Source organism: Euphorbia lathyris, chromosome 3, assembly GCF_963576675.1.
Source record: "Euphorbia lathyris chromosome 3, ddEupLath1.1, whole genome shotgun sequence".
NCBI lineage: Eukaryota > Viridiplantae > Streptophyta > Magnoliopsida > Malpighiales > Euphorbiaceae > Euphorbia > Euphorbia lathyris.
Genome location: NC_088912.1, coordinates 9,825,608 through 9,845,963, shown reverse-complemented (window position 1 = coordinate 9,845,963; position 20,356 = coordinate 9,825,608). Strand labels below are relative to the sequence as shown.

The 20,356-nt window shown below is 35.8% G+C and overlaps 1 protein-coding gene across 3 annotated transcripts; it reads left to right on the top strand.

The window, feature by feature from the left end:
- The first annotated feature begins 234 nt into the window (after positions 1 to 234).
- Positions 235 to 20,231, top strand: LOC136221905 (ABSCISIC ACID-INSENSITIVE 5-like protein 1). 3 transcript variants are annotated; one of them, XM_066009386.1, is made up of 7 exons: positions 235 to 452; positions 580 to 677; positions 3,261 to 4,340; positions 4,498 to 4,569; positions 4,688 to 4,717; positions 19,675 to 19,743; positions 20,006 to 20,231. In XM_066009386.1, exons 3-6 carry the CDS (start codon positions 3,270 to 3,272, stop codon positions 19,738 to 19,740), a joined length of 1,239 nt encoding a protein of 412 aa, XP_065865458.1. In that variant the 5' UTR covers positions 235 to 452; positions 580 to 677; positions 3,261 to 3,269; the 3' UTR covers positions 19,741 to 19,743; positions 20,006 to 20,231. The 3 variants fall into 3 exon arrangements, with proteins under 3 accessions (XP_065865458.1, XP_065865456.1, XP_065865457.1); XM_066009384.1 differs by lacking the exons at positions 19,675 to 19,743; positions 20,006 to 20,231 and adding an exon at positions 6,195 to 6,450; XM_066009385.1 differs by lacking the exons at positions 19,675 to 19,743; positions 20,006 to 20,231 and adding an exon at positions 6,195 to 6,450 and having other exon boundaries at positions 3,246 to 4,340.
- The last annotated feature ends 125 nt before the right edge of the window (positions 20,232 to 20,356 follow it).

Genomic DNA, 20,356 nt, shown 5'->3' with positions numbered 1-20,356 from the left:
AACGTCACCCAATCCGAACTAGATATTCACATATCCCAGCATTAATATTATAAATCCTCAAATTAAATGATTCAATAAAAGCAAATATATATATATATTGAGATTTTATTATATTATATTTTTGAAAAAGAAAAGAGCCAAGTGTCAAATACGTGTCAAGTAAACAGAAAAGAAACTGAAAATGGGTCCCATAAATGCCATCTCTTAAGCTCTGTTTCCATGGCTACACTCTTCACTCCTCTCTTCTTCTTCCCTCTCTCTCTCTGCCCACAGTTTTCATTTTCTTTTTCTTTTTCTACTTTTTAATTTTCTTCTCTATATTTATATATATATATATATATATATATATATATATTCTGAACTTCTCATTTTTTATTAATTTTTCTCCATATATTCATCTTCTAATTTCAAGCTTGATCGTCATCATCATCAGCAGCAGAAGCTTCGATCAGGTACCTAATTTTATTTTTCCAAAATTTTTTTTGATGATCAAATGTAAGAAATTAATTGCATTTGGTCTAATTTGATGCATGCAATGAAGTTCTTGGACTCAAACAGCTCTTTTCCTTCCAATTTCAGATTCTTCATTATTATTATTATTATTTCGAGGGAAAAGTTGCAGAAATATTCCCCAACGGTGACTGTCAGAATCAATTTTACCTTCGCGCTCTAAAACGGTACAATTTTATCCATGTAGTTAGTATTGAAGATTTGCTAAATTGGATCAATTTCACACGATTTGCTAAATTGAATCAATTTCAGACATGTTTGTAAAACACATCTATTTTATTCCTTCCTTCATCAGTTAGTTTGAATGGAAATTTTTTTCATCAGTTAGTTTAGATGAAAATTTCACATTTTTTTTTATGATTTAACAATAAAAATAGTAATTAATATTTTAAAATTTAATAAAATATTTGATGAATGATTATTTAAATTGACTTAATTTGCTAATATTACGGGTGAATTTGCTTTCTGATATAGGGTAAAAATTGCATCAGTTTAGATATTAAGGATGAAATTGGTGTTTATCATCATTGTTAAGGGAGCTTTTTGATGTAGGGGTAAAAATTGTATAATTTAGATATTAAGGATAAAATTGATGTTTTTCATCATTGTTAAGGACGAAATTGATGTTTATCATCATTGTTAAGAGAGCTTTTTGATATAGGGGTAAAAATTGTATATTTTAGATATTAAGGATAAAATTGATGTTTTTCATCATTGTTAAGGGACTAAATTGATGTTTATCTAAGAGAGCTTTTTGACATAGAGGTAAAAATTGTATCTTTTAGATATAAAATTGATGTTTTTCATCATTGTTAAGGGACTAAATAATTTATTGGTTCTTTTATTTTTAAAACATTGTTTTAGTGGTCATATTTTGAAAAATATATTATAAATTTTTTATCTTTTATTATTATTAACTATTTGATTTTTCTATTTTTATTATTAACTATTTGATCCGTTTGTTTTTTTAGATTTTTAATGATTATATTTGATATAAATACAAAAAATAACAGAATAACATAACATTTTTATAAGTTAAAGGACCAAAGAGTTAAGTATATATAAAATATAGTAATTTTAAAATTTGTTTTTCAAAATAGATAACTAAACAGTATTTTTACAGAAAATAATGAGGACTATTAAATTATTTACCTATATTAAGGATATTTTTATCCCTTTGAATTTTTGATACAACAATACGATCTACCGGTAGATAACTCATTTAATACTAATATTATATATTTTTATAAGTTAAAGGACCAAAGAGTTAAGTATATATAAAATATAGTAATTTTAAAATTTGTTTTTCAAAATAGATAACTAAACAGTATTTTTACAGAAAATAATGAGGACTATTAAATTATTTACCTATATTAAGGATATTTTTATCCCTTTGAATTTTTGATACAACAATACGATCTACCGGTAGATAACTCATTTAATACTAATATTATATTTCTGTCATTTATATTATATATAATCACACAAATAATATAAATATTTATTTCGATAACTCATTTCGATATAGACTGTTCATAAACCTATTATATTTCAATAACTATATATGAATTCCAATAAAAAAAATGTAATTATAATTTGTGTTTATTCCCATTTTCTCATATAAAAACTGGAATTCTGAATTTTCTATTTAGAGAGAGAAATGCCTCTTGTTTTGATTCTCTCTAGCTATAGGTATATGTCATAATAAATTAAATTATTAAATATTTTTTGTTGTTTAGTGTTGCATGTGTTCATCATTTTTGTCTTATTATAAGAATATGGTTAATTTTTCAGAAATTTCTGATTGGTTGCAGATTTAATTTGCAGAAAATTTACTGAATTTTTTTAAATTAATTTTATATAATATAGGGAGAATTCTGCATATTTTAGATTTTTTTTATATTATTTATCTGATATAGAATTACTTAATTAATTGAATATACTTAATAAATTAAATTATTAAAAATCAGTCTTAAATCATCTACAATGATAAAATCTTCCAAATTGGGCAAAAGTTTGAAGAATTCTAGATGGGCTAGTTAGGCATTTTTAGATTTAATAGCCCGATAAAAATTAGGAGTGTAAAAAAAAGATTGTCGTGTTATATTTAAAAAAAAAAAAAATTATGCGCAATGCACTTACATTAAACAACAAAAGATTACATTAAAAATAAAGGAAACCCCTTAACTCACCTCACTCCATGTGATTCAAACTCATGACCTCTAGAGTCATAGGTAAGCTCACAACCAACAGGCTAAGAGCTCCACCACATTATCGTGTTACATATTTTTTATATTCTACATGATTATAATTATATTTGATAATGGTGTCAAATGGTAATCGATAATCGTGCAATAGTGTTGTCGTAATCGTGTTGTCATGCTACAAATTAATAACCCAATAAAAAAATTAATGGTATCTTTTCTTAATAATTCTTTTTTGTGTCTCAATAAGTTAATTTGTCTTGCATAATTATGATTATATATGGTAATCACGTCAAATGGTAATCGGTAATCATGCAATCGTGCTATCAAATGGTAATCAGCAATTGTGATGTCGTAATCGTGAAGTCAAATGGTAATTGGTAATCGTGCTATCAAATGGTAATTTGTAATTGTGCAATCGTGTTGTCGTGTTATAAATATAAAAAATTAATGGTTTTTTTTTAATATTTATTTTTTTGTGTGTTTCAATAAATTAATTTATCTTACATAATTAATTTTGACTTATTGCAGTTAAATATTTTTCAGGTATTGAAAATGGAAATTTCTGATTCAGAAAATAATGGAATTGCCTATGGAAACATTACAAAACCAAATTCACCATTACAAGAGGAAACATTATTATTCAAGGATGATCCTTCATTTGGTGCTTCTTTGAGTATGCAAAATTCCAATCTTTTCTCACTTACTCTCAATGAAATTCAAAATAAAAGTGGCAAAAGTGTTGGTTCTATGAACATGGACGAATTCCTCGCGAATTTATGGAGCGTCGAAGTAGATGAAAATCAAGAAATTCAACTCCACTCGTACTCGAACCAAGAACAAGAGGAGATCAAATGCGACGTTGATGATGATGCTTGTAATAACAATGGGAATGGTAATCATAATGCTAATGGTGGGGTTGTTGATGCGGATAATGCAGTTGCGGATGGGAAACCGGCTGCATTGGCTAGGCAGGGCTCATTTTCAATCCCGTCCCCACTTTGTAAGAAAACTGTGGACGAAGTTTGGTTTGAGATTCAGAAAGATCAACCGGATGATGACAATGAAAACACTGAAAATGGAAAACCTAACCTCAATCTCGATGCTCCGGTCGAGACTCCGCCTCCGCCTCCTCCCCAACGCCACCTAACCCTAGGAGAGATGACACTAGAAGATTTCTTAGTAAAAGCTGGCATTGTTCGAGAAGCAAGAAGGCTTGCTCAGGGTGCTCCCCCGACCACCACACCTGGGGCTTCGTCGCTAAAAATGGCGACACCAATGACACCAATGCAAAACATGAATGCTTGTTTGGATGCGACTTTCGGAATGGGGTCAATGATGGGAATGACATTTCCTCCGGCCCCACATCAAACCATTGGAAGTAGCTTTCCCGGCCCACCTGCGAACGCTGGCTTCGTGCCCTACCCTTTGTTCCCTCAAAACAAAGGGTATGTAGGTGAAGCGCGAAGTAATGATGGTGCAAGTGATCAAGGTCATACCGAATCAGGCACACATCAAAGCAAGAAGAGGATAATAGATGGTCCGCCTGAGGTGGTGGTGGAGCGGAGGCAACGAAGGATGATCAAGAATAGGGAATCGGCCGCACGGTCTCGAGCAAGGAAACAGGTATTGTGCTCTTATTCATAATTAAATGAATTGAAACATACATTAAATTTTGATTTCATTTGATTTTTTTTAAAATTTTAAAAGATGAAAATAATAATTTAATTAATTATTGATTATGATTTTAGTAAATTTTATTTTATTAATTTTTTTGGAACAGGCATATACTGTGGAGTTGGAATTGGAGCTAACTCAGCTAAAAGAGGAAAATGCTAAGCTAAAACAACTTGTGGTAAATATTGTCAAATGTTTTTTTCCTTATATATATATATATATATATATATATATATTTATTTATTTATTTTTATTAATTATAATTATTTTTTCCAATTTTTTATAATATAAAACAGGAAGAAATCGAGCAAACCCGAAAAGAAGAGGTAATTAATAAACTCAACTTATTATTTCGAATTTTATTTCGCATGTATTGTTGAAATTTTGCATTGTTGAATTTTTGCCCCCTTAAAGCTCATTAATGAAATTCCTTTTCAAACAAAAAAAAAGCTCAAAAAAATTCATTTGGGTACCATTAAGGGTGCAACGGATATAATCCTCAAAAGAACGGGTGCATGGGTTGATTTAGGAGGTCGGGAGGGAGTTTGAGCACTCACTGGTTGTTGAAAATCTTCATTGAATTTGTGTATAAAGCTTTAATTTTTTTTAGAGGAAAGACACTAAAAAAATTTCCATTACACATTGGAGCACCATTTGTTAGTGAATATTGGATCGAGTTGGGCTGAGTCTAGACGCGAAAACTGGAGGGGTTAGACTTGGTTTGGGCTTGAAAATCAAACCTTAAGCTCAGCCCAAATAGACGTATATTCTTTTTTTTTTTTTTGGTAAGAAGGGAAGAAAAAAACAAACAAACAAAAACCTAACCCGGGATCAGTCTAGGAAGACTGACCCCAATCCTATCCTCAAGAAGAGAAGGTAACAGAAAAGAAGGAGGAACGGAAAGGGTAGAAACACCTAACATCCCCCCATGCCCAGCAGCTGCCAAGCGATCCGCCACGCGGTTTTGCTCCCTATAAATATGGGAGAAGGTAAGAGAATCGAAGGCAGGACGAAGCCTCAAGATGGCTTTAATGAGATTCTGACTCTTAAGACAAACAACCTGTCTATCCGAAATCCTGTTGATAGCCTCCAAATTGTCAGACTCCACCGAAAGTCTTTTAACACCCATGCGAATGGCGAGTTTAATGCCAGACAAGATCCCCCAGAGCTCCGCAGTAAAGGAGGAGCCCGTACCTAAGTTATGGGTAAACCCAGCCAGCCAGGCGCCACCAGCATCCCGAAGAACTCCACCAGCAGCAATTCTGCCATTACTAAGGCAGGAGCCATCCGTATTCAACTTGACAACTTCTTCCCTGGGCTTCCTCCAACCAACTAACTGGACCTCTTTAACCGGGGAGGGGTGAACCAGGGGCTCTCCTTCAAAACTAAATAGACGTATATTCTTATATAAGTTTTCTTTTTAAATTCTAATATTATATATATATATATATATATATATATATATAATATTAATAGGACGGGCGGATTAGTTGTTTTATATTTGGGATAAAAAAAATAAACATATATACCTATTATATCAACAGCTCGGACCGAACTGGGTTGTTTTATATTTAAAATTTTCAAAACTCGGATAAAAAAAACACTTAATTAGGTAGTCTATTGTAATTTTGTAACGTCCTATCCCGATCCATTGAAGTATCTGGATCCGTGAATAAGTTTACCCAACGAATATGGTCCGCAAGTATTGTGATTGCATCTTCATATTTAAGATTATAGTACGTGCCGCCACTCGCTTCGACACGGATTTAATTAATTGATTTTTTTTATTGTAATTATAATTAGGTGTGGAAAATGAAGTCAAAAAAGACACAAAAGGCTGAGAAAATGAAGAAAGGGATAAGGAGGACAGTTAGCCTTGCTTGGTGAATTCAATGAGAGAATAATAAAATTAATAAGTCATGAGTTTTATTTATTCACATTATGTGAATATATATTTATCATATTATTTACCTATATAAATGGTGATATTGTCTATCACAACTTTTTATTTATATTATATATACAATAAGAAATTTAAATTTGTAAACTTTCCTATATATGTTTTAATTGTTCTTTTATTGTTCTTATTATTTTGTGTATGAATTGCATAATAAAATGGTACCAAAACTATCAAAATAGGTAAATGGATTGACCTAAAATATTTAATAAATGGATCAATCTAATTTAATCCATTTAATAAACACATTGAGATAATCCATTTATTAAATAAGTTATATGGGGTTGAGTAGTTTAATCAATTAACTAAATCTTATTAAAAATTGAAAAAAAATGTAAAAGTATAAAAACTTAAAAATTTCTAAAATAAAAAATGGAAAAAGCGTAATGTTATAAAAATCGGATCAAAAGTCGAATCGGATTGACAATTGGATTAATGGTCAATAGGTTCAATCGGTTGGATTAATGGTCAATAGGTTCAATCGGTTTACTCAATTTGGTTGAATCAGATGACATTATTAATATATATAATATATTATTTAAATTTTCAATTTATTTATTTTTATTTGATATTATATATTATTAATAAAAAAAATTTATTTTATTTATGGTAAAAATAAATATATTTAAAAAATGTAATTATTAAATTTAATTAATAGCTCAAAATAATTTATACAATAAACTTATTATTAGTATATACCATTATAAGATTTATAAGATTTTATCTCAGATACTCTAGTGAAGGCAAGAATACCGACAAACTGGAATAGGATTATTGACTAGTGTATTAGAACAAGCTCAATGCAAAAGTCCTGATAAATGGTGAAATGTCAGACTCTTTTAACCCAACAAGAGGAATTAGACAAGGCGATCCCATTTCGCCTTATCTTTTCGTTCTATGCATGGCTAGATTAGACCATATGTTGAAAGAAGCAACTGCTAGCAAATTGTTTAATCATATTCGTCTATCTCACCAGGGTCTAGATGTGAGCCATTTATTCTTTGCGGATGACATCCTAATTTTTATAGAGGCTGAAGTTAGCAAGTTGAAGCGGTTATAGATGTTATGTTGGAATTCTGCAAAATTTCAGGCCAGAAAATCAACCTTCATAAGTCTAAAATGGCAGTCTCCAAAAACATTTCTTCTAGCTTGGCACAGGACCTTAGCTATGCCTGCAAGATACCATTGACAGACTATCTAGGAAAATATCTGGGAGTTCCTCTGCTCCATTTGTAGAAACACTGGATAAGTTGAATGCTAAACTAAGCCCCTGGAAAGCCAACTCCTTATTTTTAGCCGGCAGAATGACCCTGGTTCAATCAGTCTCCTCAACTACTGTCAACCATATCATGCAAACAAATATGTTACCGTCATCGATCCTAAAACAAATGGATAAAGCTAACAGAAGATTTATTTGGGGAGGGAACGAGGACGTTAAGGAGATTCATTTGCTGCCTTGGGACTCAGTGTGTTGTCCAAAGGATATGGGAGGAGCTGGGATTCAAAAAGCATGTGATACTAACAAAATCTTTTTGATGAAACTCCTCTGGCGGTTATGGAAGGAGCCAGATGCATTATGGGTTCGGATCCTTTCTTCAAAATACAAAAAGGATGTGATTTTTGGAGGAAATAAGAAACTGGTTTCCAACAGATCCCACCTCTAGAGGAGCGTTCATGTTGTGTTTGAGGAGTTTATGAATGGGCTTGCTTGGAGCATTGGGAATGGGGAAAGAGTCTCATTTGGGACAACATCTGGCTGGACAATATCAGACTTAGTAATGTTGTTATCATCCCTATCGACAACAACCACAAAACTTGGAAAGTAGCAGAGGTGATGACGGAATCCGGTGAATGGGATTGGAATTTACTGGAGCCATATTTTGATTTGTCGATCCTTCTAAGACTGAGATGCATCCTAGCAAAAAAAAGGCAGAAATTGGAGATATGCCTCGGTGGAAAAACTCAAAGAATGGAGAATTTTCTTGTAAAGCGGCTTATGAACTCTTAATGGAAAATAGAGATCCACAAAACTCTGATACCATATGCAAGAAGATTTGGAAACTTAAAATCCCTCAAAGGATTAAATCCTTCACTTGGCTATGCTACCATGATAGGCTTCTGACTAACCAAGAAAGACAAAGGAGACACTTAATTGAATATGCAAACTGCCAAAGGTGTAGTGAAGGAGTGGAATCGCTGACTCATGCTCTTCGGGACTGCCCAGTTAGTGTAGAAACTTGGAAGGAGCTGATTCCCCAAACAGAGTGGAGAAAGTTTTTTTCAATCCCATCACAACAATGGGTTTAAGGACTGCTTGTTAAAAGAGGGAAATTTATTTAATTCCTCTAATTGGCACCCCACTTTTGCAATAACTACTCATTACATGTGGAGATGGAGGAACTTCCCTATTTTCAAAGAAAATGATCAAATCCCCCAAAATAAGGGACAGTTCATAAATCAGAAAATCCATGAAATATGCAGTAGCTGGAACAAACTGGATATGCTGATGAATACCAATGATAAGTAGGTAGTCAATTTATGTTGGATCAGTCCTCCGGTTGGGACATTGAAGCTGAATGTCGATGGCTCGAAGTGTAGAGATTCTGAGAAAATAGCAGCAGGAGGGCTCATCCGAGATAGTGAGGGAAAATGGGTAATTGGTTTCTGTCATAATGCAGGTCTAGGCTCAGCTTTCGAATCAGAACTCTGGGGAGTTTTTACTGGAATTTCTCTAGCCATTCAGATGGAATTGAAGGTCCTAGAGATTGAAACGGATTGCTTAGAAGCCGTTAACATCATAAACCACAAGTGTCCCATGCACCACCCAGTTAGAACCATCAGTTGGGTCATCCAGAAAATGCTAAAGCTTTTTGATAAGGTTAGTGTATGCCATGTACACAGAGAAAGGAACAGAGCTGCAGATTTTATGGCCTCACAGGCGCACAACTATCCTGTGGGAATCACGACTCTAGAACGAGCTCCACCCGACATCAGAAACGTTCTACATATGTACAAGAGTGGATGCTCTCTGGCTAGATTGATTGCTAACTTAGAGTTACCCTCTTGAAGCCTTATTGTTCTTTTTTCCTTCTGCACTTTTTTTTTAGTTTTTTTAGTGTTTGCTGCACTTTTGTTTTTTTTTTCTGTGTTTGCTGTTTGTCTAGGTACTTTTGTTTTCTTTTTTCCTTTTCTCATTTGTCTTTGCGTTGTAATTTCTTTCAGTTATCAACCAAAAAAAAAGATTTATAAGATTTTAAATTTATGGAATAGAAATATATATATATATTTTTCACGATTCCAACTTTTATAAAAGGAAAAAAATCTGATAAAAACTTTTAAGTTGACTCGATTGTGTTATTACTAATAAAATACTATAGCAAAGCTTTAGTTTTTTCGATACACATGGGAGTCTGACGCCCACAAAAAGAAATAACAGGAAAACAAACAGAACTTAGCCAAAGTTCACTATTCTTGGCCAAGAGACCCCTTTAGCACCTTGCTCTAACTCTAGGTGCGACCACGACAGACAAGTTTGGTGTACGTGAAATCCCCGTTGCATCTTTAGGGCGACATTTGCAAGTTTTTCAGCCACCTTGTTGCTTTTCTTGAAAGCATGGATGAAACGGATCTACTAATCCCGGTTGATAAAATCAACACAAGCATGAATCAGATTGGTGCATAACCTATGATTTGTATCTTTTTTATCCATTCAACGGATAACCAATTTCGAGTCACTCTCCACAATAAGGTGTTTAAAGTTGTGGTTCCAATCGAGCTACCCTTTAAGAACACCCCACATTTCAGCTTGAATAGCCGAGCAGACATTGATATTAAGAGAAAACCCACATTGCCACCTGAGATTAAAGTCTCTGATAACTCCACCAGTTCCGGCATGCCCTAGGTTTCCTTTACAAAAACCGTCATCGTTGAGCTTGACCCAAATTGCTGGAGGAGGAAGCCAATTGATTAAAGTCTCAATCTTGTCCATGTTTCTCTCCGTGTTTTTCGTGCCACTCTAGTAGGCATCCGTAACTAGGGGTGTCAATATGGGTCATGATCCGCTAACACGACTCGCGTAACCCGCAATTTAAACGAATTAGGGTTGAGCCTTAATGGGTTAGAGTGATAAACGGGTCGAATGGGTTGACTCACTTAACTCGTTTATGAAACGGGTTGGGTTGCGGGTTGACCTGTATAACCCGTTTAACCCGTATATGTTTGTAAATATTATATATTATTAGGGCAAGATAGTAATTTATCACTTATATGTATATATTTTTTACTAAAACCTAATTCATCAATCTCCTCATCTCTGTGACCGCCGACTGCTTTTTCTTCCCAAAAACTCCTTCAATCGGATCATGATTCTTCTCAAACTCCTTCTGTCGTGATTCTTCAAAACTCATTCGATTGTGATTTGCAATCTACCTACACACCTCTCTTCTCAAATCTATCAGGTTTCTATATTCTATTATACTGTAGTTTTTCTTAATTTGAATAATTCCTTGGTTTCGAATAATATGTTTTTTTTTTCCCTTTCTTCTTTCGTTATGATAAATTGGTACAGAACTTGTATATATAATATAACCTTCTATTTGTTTCATCAATTTGAATAATAATTTGCTTTTTTTTATATATAATGCCTAACTTTTTTTTTTTGGATCGAATGTCCAGGAATTTGATACTTGTAATTTTTTTGAGCGGACCATCCATATTTTTTAAGTGGAAAAATAGAAACCAGATTCTTCTAATAGTCTTTGGTTCATAAATCATGATTAAATCATATGATTATATCCCAAAAATTAATAAAGTTCTAATAAACGAGTTATCTAAGTCAACCCGTTTCAACCCGTTTAATAATCGGGTCGTATCGTGTCAACCCGTTTATTAAACAGGTCGGGTTAGGGTTGACCTAAACAGGTCACCTAAGTAGGTTGACACGACCCGTTTACGACCCGCGAACCCATATTGACACCCCTATCCGTAACTTGCTGAAGCGAGATCCAAAGGGAGACAATTTTGTCATCAAGCCACATATCTTCTCTCGTGAAGGTCAAGTTGCATCTCTAGCGCCAAATAGACTAGATGGCAATAGGGAAGAAGATTTTCCAGTTCATTTGAAACTCAGGGTGTTTTAACTTATTAATGTTAAACATAATCCACTGCTGCAAGTTCAAAGAGAACTAGTGGGCAATAAGATTATAGGGAATAAGAGTTCCAAACCTGTTTAGCTTCCGAGGAGTCCCGAAGAATGTGGAGGGTGGTTTCAGATTGCAGATAACAGCTAGTGTGTATTGAATGTGAGATCTTTCACCTTTCTATTTCACATTTTAGTCTGATTCATCGGTTTAATTCCAGGTCACTAGTTTATTTTGATTTTTAAGGGGTCAATAATATTATCCTTAAATATATATAATCGGACCGAATAGAGGACTGATTCACAGTTGAACCAGTTGGTTCGATCTGGTTTTAAAAATATTGGAAAATGTGAAACAAGTTACCTGAGTTGACTCATTTAATCCAATTAACTAAAATCTAATATAATATCTTATTTTTATTTTTATATGCTATATGATACAGATCAGATTTATCTGAAATAGTGACGTGTTAGTTTTAATCGTAAACTAACAAAGATTAACAACTTCTCTAGCTAACTAGAAGGAGTGGATCCCAAATTCATGGACTAAATCCATAGGAATAATAAAATCCACATTGTTGAAGGATAAACCTTAACAAAGCTTCTTGAAGAAGAATTATATTTTGATTGATAAAAAGTTCCAAACAATTATAAGAAAGAGATGAATTTATATCATCTCACAAACCCTAATTGCTTAATTACATAAAGGGTAGATTACATAATTAATTAAAGCATAAAGATAAGGGTAAATGGGGTAAAGGTAAGTGGAGGGGGTTGATTTGAAGGTGGGAGAGGAGCTGAGGGACCAAATATGTAAATAACCAGGAAGCTGGAGTAAGGCACAAGTTCCTGAAAAGTGAAAGTACACGGGACGTGCCTAGAAGTACGCCCTGCGTACTTTGGCTGATGAGCCCTTCTCTGGATCAGTATCCATTATACGCGGGACGTGCCCAGAAGTACGCCCTGCGTACTTTGGCTGCTGAACTCTTCTCCGGATCAACCCTCAAGTACGCAGGGCGTGTTTTCTTCCATGCGGAGCGTGCCCAAACCAAGCTCTGCATATGTGACCTTCCAGACCTTCTCCGGCTCAATCTCAAATACACGCGGAGCGTGTCCAAGTACACACGGGGCGTGTCTGAGCGCCCGTGTTGTATTGTTTTGGTCTCTTTACTCGCTTGTTGTTCGCACTTGGTTCTTCCTCCGACTTCCCTCGTCCGGACCCGATCCTAGGGAAAGATGCCCTGCATCATACACTCTCTCTTAAAAAGAACTTGACCCCAAGTTGCTTGCCACGCATTGAAGAGATGTGTTCGTTGTGAATGAACCCAAGCCCTCAAATCGAACCAAAGTGTTGTTCGAGATGAATTCAAGAAGTCCACTCCATATATTGTCGGACTCACATTTTCCTCATGAGCTTTCCCCCATATTTCCACAAGGGGCCCACCCCGGACTTCATCCTCTGTGGTACTCATCTCCCAATCTCCACCAATGTCGGATGCTCTACCAACATCGAATGGTATGTCTTGGCGAAGCTGGTTAAACCACTTCCCAATAATTACTTGGATGGTCCGCCCGCGCCCCTTGTTTCGCTGAACGGACCACCCATGGACCCTCTTGATCTCCCCATCACGAACTTGAGGAATCAACACAACCTTCTTCCGCTCATGGACTACCTCAAATGACATGTCCCGGTGCCATATATCAACCCAAATTGGAGCGATCCCTTGAGTACTCTTCACAAGCCAAACATGACTTTGAATTGAATATGCCCGGACTTTGTTATCACTCATTCCACCAACTCAGCTATCATGCTCAATCTCTCCTTGCCCATGGCCCACATCAAACGAAATATCTCGGCGACACTCGTCAACCCACATCATAGTGAACCCAAGTACACATATAGTAGCTCCATCCTCACCTTGGGTGAACAATCCCGGAACTTCAAGACTTTCCACCTTATTAACTTGGCCCTCAATCCCCAAGTCTTGAATTTCTTCTACCTTCTCAACATCTCTCGGGCGGCTATCCCCATTCATCAAAGACTTCACAAATCCCACTCTCGTCATCACAATATCGCTTCTCATTGACTCCTTATAGGGTTTTCTTTTCCAACAAGCACCACATATACCCCCACATATACATAGCAATAAAGCGCAAAATAATGAGTTCCGAGTTTACCAAGCCTTGACCTCCTTCCATCTTTTCTATGTTCCCCGGGAAGCCATTCCCCTTCAATGAACAATCGCCAAAGTCCACAACAAGATCAACCCTCACGGTCCCATCATAGGAAGTGTTCTCCCTCAATATAAAGCTCACATTCTTCACAACAAGCTTGCCTCTCATAGGCTGATCATAGTGAAGGTTCTCACTCAACATAGAGTCCACATTCCTCACAACAAGATCACTTCTCATGGGCTCCCTCAACATGAAGCTCACACTTCCCACAACAAGATCATTTCTCATAGGCTCATCATAGGAAAGATCCTCCCTCAATAATAAACTCTCATTCCTCATGACAAGATCACCCCTCATGGGCTCCTCATAGGAAAGGTTCTCACTCAACATACACAACCAAGCTTCCAACATAAATACTTCAACAAAACAAAAAAGAGTAAGTTCAGATTTTACCCAATGAGTGACTCGATTCTTTTGCATGTGGCATGTGCTAGGCATCTCGGTGCTATCAATAGGCTTCATAGAGCAACCTCCCTCCTCCTCTCTAGAGCTCAACTCACCATTTTTAGAGCTAGGTGCACTATCTCCCGGATCCTATGCTATGTCTTGTGGTAGCTTTCTCAAAAGTGGAAGCCCTTTAGGAAACCCCTTAGGTGGCTCGTTGAAAAACATGTGCTTGTCACCCTCGGACATCGGATCAACTTCCTCACTTCCAACTTTGCTACTCCCCTTCTCAACTTCATTCCCCTCTTGGGATTTGACTTTATTAGGAGAGTGGCTAGCTATCTCACCCATGGAACCCAAATCAAGGTGACTCAATGTCTCATCCGTTCCACCAATGCTCCCATTCACATTCAACTCCCGAGTTAGACATTCTTCCAAAGTGGTCTCCGTTTTCTTACTAGGAGAACTCTTCAAAGGTGTAAGGACATATCGGATTCCGCCTTTGCGTATGGTGTAAGTGTTGTTTCTTCCCGCATGTGAGGCATCACAATCAAATTGCCATGGCCTACCAAGTAGCACATCACAAGCATCCATCTCTACAACATCACACATAGCTTCATCCCCATAAGCTCCAATAGTGAAAGGAACTTTACACCAATGAGTAACTTGAAGCTTCTCCACCTCGTTGACCCAACCAAGGCGGTAAGGTCTAGGATGTGGCTCGGGAACCAACCCAAACTTGATCATGGCGGACCGACTAATGATATTCACTTGGCTTCCTCCGTCGATCACCATCTCACACTTCTTCCCACGAACTAAGCATCGAGTTCTAAATAATCGATGACGTTGGCTAGGCTCCTCTTCACTAGGCATTGGCACCCTAGTCACCAAATACACATTGTGCTCATTGCCACCATCATCAACTTCATAGGTGTCTTCATACTCAACACTTCCCGACTCATCCTCATCTTGGAACCGATTTTCTTCACCATCATAAGCATCTTCATTTCGGTTCCACCCAACATTTCCCGACTCATAGTCATCTCGGAACCGACCTTCATCATACTCACAAGTGTCTTCATTTCGGTTCCACTCTTCATTTCCCAACTCATCGCCATAATAGACCCTACCTCCATCATGCTCATAAATATCTTCGTTATAGGACCGGTCAACATCCTCCAACGCATCATCATAATAGAATCTACACTCATCATCTTCATATAGAGCCCCGTGTCGATCCCACTCAACACACCAACGCCCACTTTCATCATAGTAGACCCTATCTTCGTCTTTCTCATAAGCGGCCCCATATTGGTTCCACTCAATGTGCCAACGTTCATCCTCCCCATGGTAAACTCTACCCTCTTCATTATAATCAAACTCATATACACCATGACAAAGTTCACCATCCTCACATATCTCATCTACGGAAGCGTGATCTCTCCTTTCAACCTCATCCTCGAATTCGCCTTCACAATAGTCATGTTCAACATTTCTTTTTAGCTCGTTCTCGGATTGGTTCTCCTCTTCATCAATCTCCTCTACTAACTCCTCTTCCTCATGGTTGTATTCAAATTCATTTCCATCTTCATCCACGATCCGTCTTTTCCCATGACCTTTCGTTTCCTTCCACTCCTCTCCATAACTCGAACCGACTAATTTACGTGCCAAGTCGTCCGACTCAACAAACATGCTACAACCCAACATGGTAGAACCACCAACATCTCTCCCATCACCATAGCCATCAATCTCCACACATAAACTAATTTCATCTTTCCCCTTAAAGAGATTAATAAGCCCAAACTCCTTCCCTCCCCCCCCCCCCCCCCCTCTTCAAGACAAATATCCTTAATGTCCTTAAGCATACATATGTGGCTATGCCTAAGGGGCATTTCATCAAACACTTGGGGAGTACCTTTCTCAACATGGGTGTTCTCAATATTACCACACACAAATTCAACCTTCCCCATGTTCTCACATACAAGCATCCCTTCCTCCTCATCCACACATACATTTAAATTCTCATTCACAAATTTATTATCAACAACTCCACAATGAGAATTTAAATTGCCAACAACACCACAAACAACCAAATCCTCAATAAGAGTAGGCATACCCACAACTTCCACATCAAGAATTGAAAGCTTTAGATTTACCTTTTCCTTGTGCAATAGAGGACAGATTTGGGATGAATCCTTAGGAGGCAAAATGGAAGTTGCTTCATCCTTTTTTCGTTGGGCTCGACGTTGTCATCTTCTACTATTTCGGGTTCCCCTTTGGAGTCTCTCCATATGTTCTTGCTCCAAGTTCTCTCTTGTCTTTCTCAACATTTCGGCATATTGGAGCCTCATCTCCATTGTCTCGGCTTCAAGACGTTCCTTTAAGGCTTGTGGATAACTCGGTTGAATCATTGTCGAAAGAAGTCTCCGTTCAAGGAAAACGATCGGCTCTGATACCAACTGATACAGATCGGATTTATCTGAAATAGTGATGTGTTAGTTTTAATCGTAAACTAACAAAGATTAACAACTTCTCTAGCTAACTAGAAGGAGTGGATCCCAAATTCATGGACTAAATCCATAGGAATAATAAAATCCCCATTGTTGAAGGATAAACCTTAACAAAGCTTCTTGAAGAAGAATTATATTTTGATTGATAAAAAGTTCCAAACAATTACAAGAAAGAGATGAATTTATATCATCTCACAAACCCTAATTGCTTAATTACATAAAAGGTAGATTACATAATTAATTAAAGCATAAAGATAAGGGTAAATGGGGTAAAGGTAAGTGGAGGGGGTTGATTTGAAGGTGGGAGAGGAGCTGAGGGACCAAATGTGTAAATAACCAGGAAGCTGGAGTAAGGCACAAGTTCCTGAAAAGTGAAAGTACACGGGACGTGCCCAGAAGTACGCCCTGCGTACTTTGGCTGATGAGCCCTTCTTTGGATCAGTATCCATTATACGCGGGACGTGCCTAGAAGTACGCCCTGCGTACTTTGGCTGCTGAACTCTTCTCCGGATCAACCCTTAAGTACGCAGGGCGTGTTTTCTTCCACGCGGAGCGTGCCCAAACCAAGCTCTGCATATGTGACCTTCCAGACCTTCTCCGGCTCAATCTCAAATACACGCGGAGCATGTCCAAGTACACGTGGGGCGTGTCTGAGCGCCCGTGTTGTATTGTTTTGGTCTCTTTACTCGCTTGTTGTTCGCACTTGGTTCTTCCTCTGACTTCCCTCGTCCGGACCCGATCCTAGGAAAAGATGCCCCGCATCACTATAATTTCTTAATATAATTAAAATTCAAATTCACCAATTTAAATTCAGCTAAGTAGAAAAAAAAAATTAGCGTCTCCATTAAAGATTTGCTTGTATTTAGTAAATTACATAATAAACTTTAGCATTATATATATATGATAAAAATTATTATCCTAAATCACAATAATAACAAAATATAATAATAATTCTATCGCGAAAGGTTGTCTTCACCTCTTTTACTTTTTCTTTCTTCAACATATAGTTGTGTTGTAACAATGAATTCTAACTTACATTAATTTTGAAAATAAACAAAATGCAATTGTAATGCAACAAATAGCAGTAGCTTCAATAGAATGTATAAAAGGACATCAACAAGGAGAGCATAGATTACCTAACCTTAATGCAATTTTGAGAACAACGATTTGATTTCAAGGAGAGGCATGAAGAATAGAAATTAAAAGCCGAGATTTGATTTCAAAAAGAGAAATCATCTAGGAAAATTTCCAAAATCATCTTATCGGTAGTGGAGAGAATTGGATATTAACTCGTCAAAGAGCAGAGATGCCGGAGGTGGTGTAGAGAAGTTGATTTGGTGTCACTTCGCTGATTTGGGAGGTGACGGTTGTCTAGAATTAAAAAATGAAAATAAATAGAGAGATGAGAGTGAAGGTTTGGGAGAAAGTAATGAGTTAATGGATTTACATGAATAAAAAGTTGCCCAACATCTTTACTAAATGGGTTAAGTTTGTCAATCTATTTATAATCCAGCTCATAAATGGGTCTATCCTAACCTGTTTAATGATGGGTTAAATGGGTTATGACTTATTTTAACCTCTATAATTAAAACTTGACGAGTATCTTTTTATCTTTTCAATCTGTAAGAGCATCTTTAGTGTTCCATTGAAGGAGTACTAGTAGTTAGCAATAAATATTTGGATCGTCGACCCAATATTTGGATTGGAGACCTAAAATGTTTCTGATTGTTGGGCATGTAATGTCCAACCATATTACTTTTTCTCTCACTTTAGTTATAGTTAGGTTTCTAAGTTTTCTTATTTCTTAATTTTTTATTTTTACTTTTTCTTATTTTATTTTATTTACTTTATTTACCAAATTTCCTTTAGTTTTGATTAGTTTTGGTAATTACAGTAAAAAAAATAAAATAAGAAAAAGTAAAAGAGAAATCATTTAGGAAAGTTTCCGAAATTATCTTATTGGCAATGGAGGGAAGTGGACAGGGGAGTAGGAAGAGGGAGTATAAGAAGTTCCTCCGTATAGGGCCCCAAATTTAAGGGGGTCTAATTTTATTTTTACATAATATTTAACTAAATTATTTTTATTTTCCATATGTCAAAAATTGAGTGAATGTTAAATATCTAGAGTCTAACGGATTAAGAATCTTAAAAAGTCTAATTTTTTATTATTATATAATACCTAATTAAATTATATTTATTATATAAAAAATCAGGTTAGCGTATATTGGTGTTTCATTTTGTAGAAATATTATTGTTATATGAAAATAATATTTTTTTAATGAATAAGGCCCATTTTTTCATTTAGCACAAAGCTCCAAAAATGTTTAAGACGGTCCTGGAAGTGGATATTAACTTGGCGAAGGGTGGAGATATTGGAGGTGATATAAAGAAGTTGATTTGGTGTCACCGATCGTTGATTTGGGAGGTGGAGTTGTATAAGGTTCAAAAATCAAAATAGATAAAGAGATGAGAGTGAAGGTTTGGGAGAAACTAATGGGTTAATGGGTTTACACAAATAAAAACATGTCCAACCTGTTTATTAAATGAGTTAAGTGTGTCAACCCATTTATGACTCAACTCATAAATGTCAATCATAATCTGTTTAATGACTGGTTAAACATGTCATTAAATGAGTTATGACTCATTTTGACATCGCTAATCAAAACTTGATGAGTATCCTTTTCTCTTTTCAATCTATAAGAGCATCTCTAGCGTTCCATTAAAGGAATAGTTATCACCAACAAACCCCAGAACAAAAACTAAAATTCAAACACACCATCTTCTCCTACGCTCACGTCTCTCCTCTTTCTAATCTACATGGAATGAATTCATAAAAAAAGGTAAAGTTAGTAGAAATCTGTTAAATCAAATTTAGGATTTGAAACAAAATATTTCCATTAATGATAATGTAAAAACCCAAAAGGAATTGAATCCAAAACAAATATAAAATAAAACATGGTGTGTTTGATGGGGGAGGTATCATTTTTTAACCTTGCTTCATGTTTCAAATAAATAAATAAAAAGTTAAGCGATCGTTAAATTTCAAAATTATGTCTGCAGATATCTGTGATTGCAAAAGTTTGTCCTGACAGCGTTGATGAAGCTTTTGCTCTTGTCCCATCCTAGAAGGTATCATATCACTCTAACTTAGTAATTTAAGGTGCAAAATTGTATTGAAAGTTATTGTAAAACAATTGTTGCTATTTTTACCTTTCTGTTCCAGTCGAAAAGAAGCTTTCTAAGCGAACCCCTCAGTGATGTTATAAGTCACATAGCTAAGCTAAAAAAGTAGACATAATTCTCATAATGGCCAGAGAACTTTGTAAGTTATATCATTTCGCTGCTCGACATAATATGATTTGATGAAGTCTGAATTATCTTAATTTGTTAGGTGAAGAAGATAAGGTGTATCTAGGGAAGGAGGTTGTGCATTCTGTGGACTTTCAAAAGGGGAAGCAATAGCCAATGTTTTTTTCATAGTTTATAGTGGTTTTGGCATTTGTTTGAACCTAGTTTTGTAAGTGTTACAATTGGCATGTTTTCAGTTAGATTGGAACGTGGTATCGTTTCAATTGGTATGTTTACAGTAAATAAATTTTGACCATGCATAGAACTCATCCAAATAGCTTTCAGACTCACCATTGATCCCTTCCTAAGTTTTCTACTTCAGAGTGAGAATGAAGGAGACGGAAAGAAGAGAGATATGAGAGGAAGAGATGGTGTGTTTGGATTTTGGTTCTTA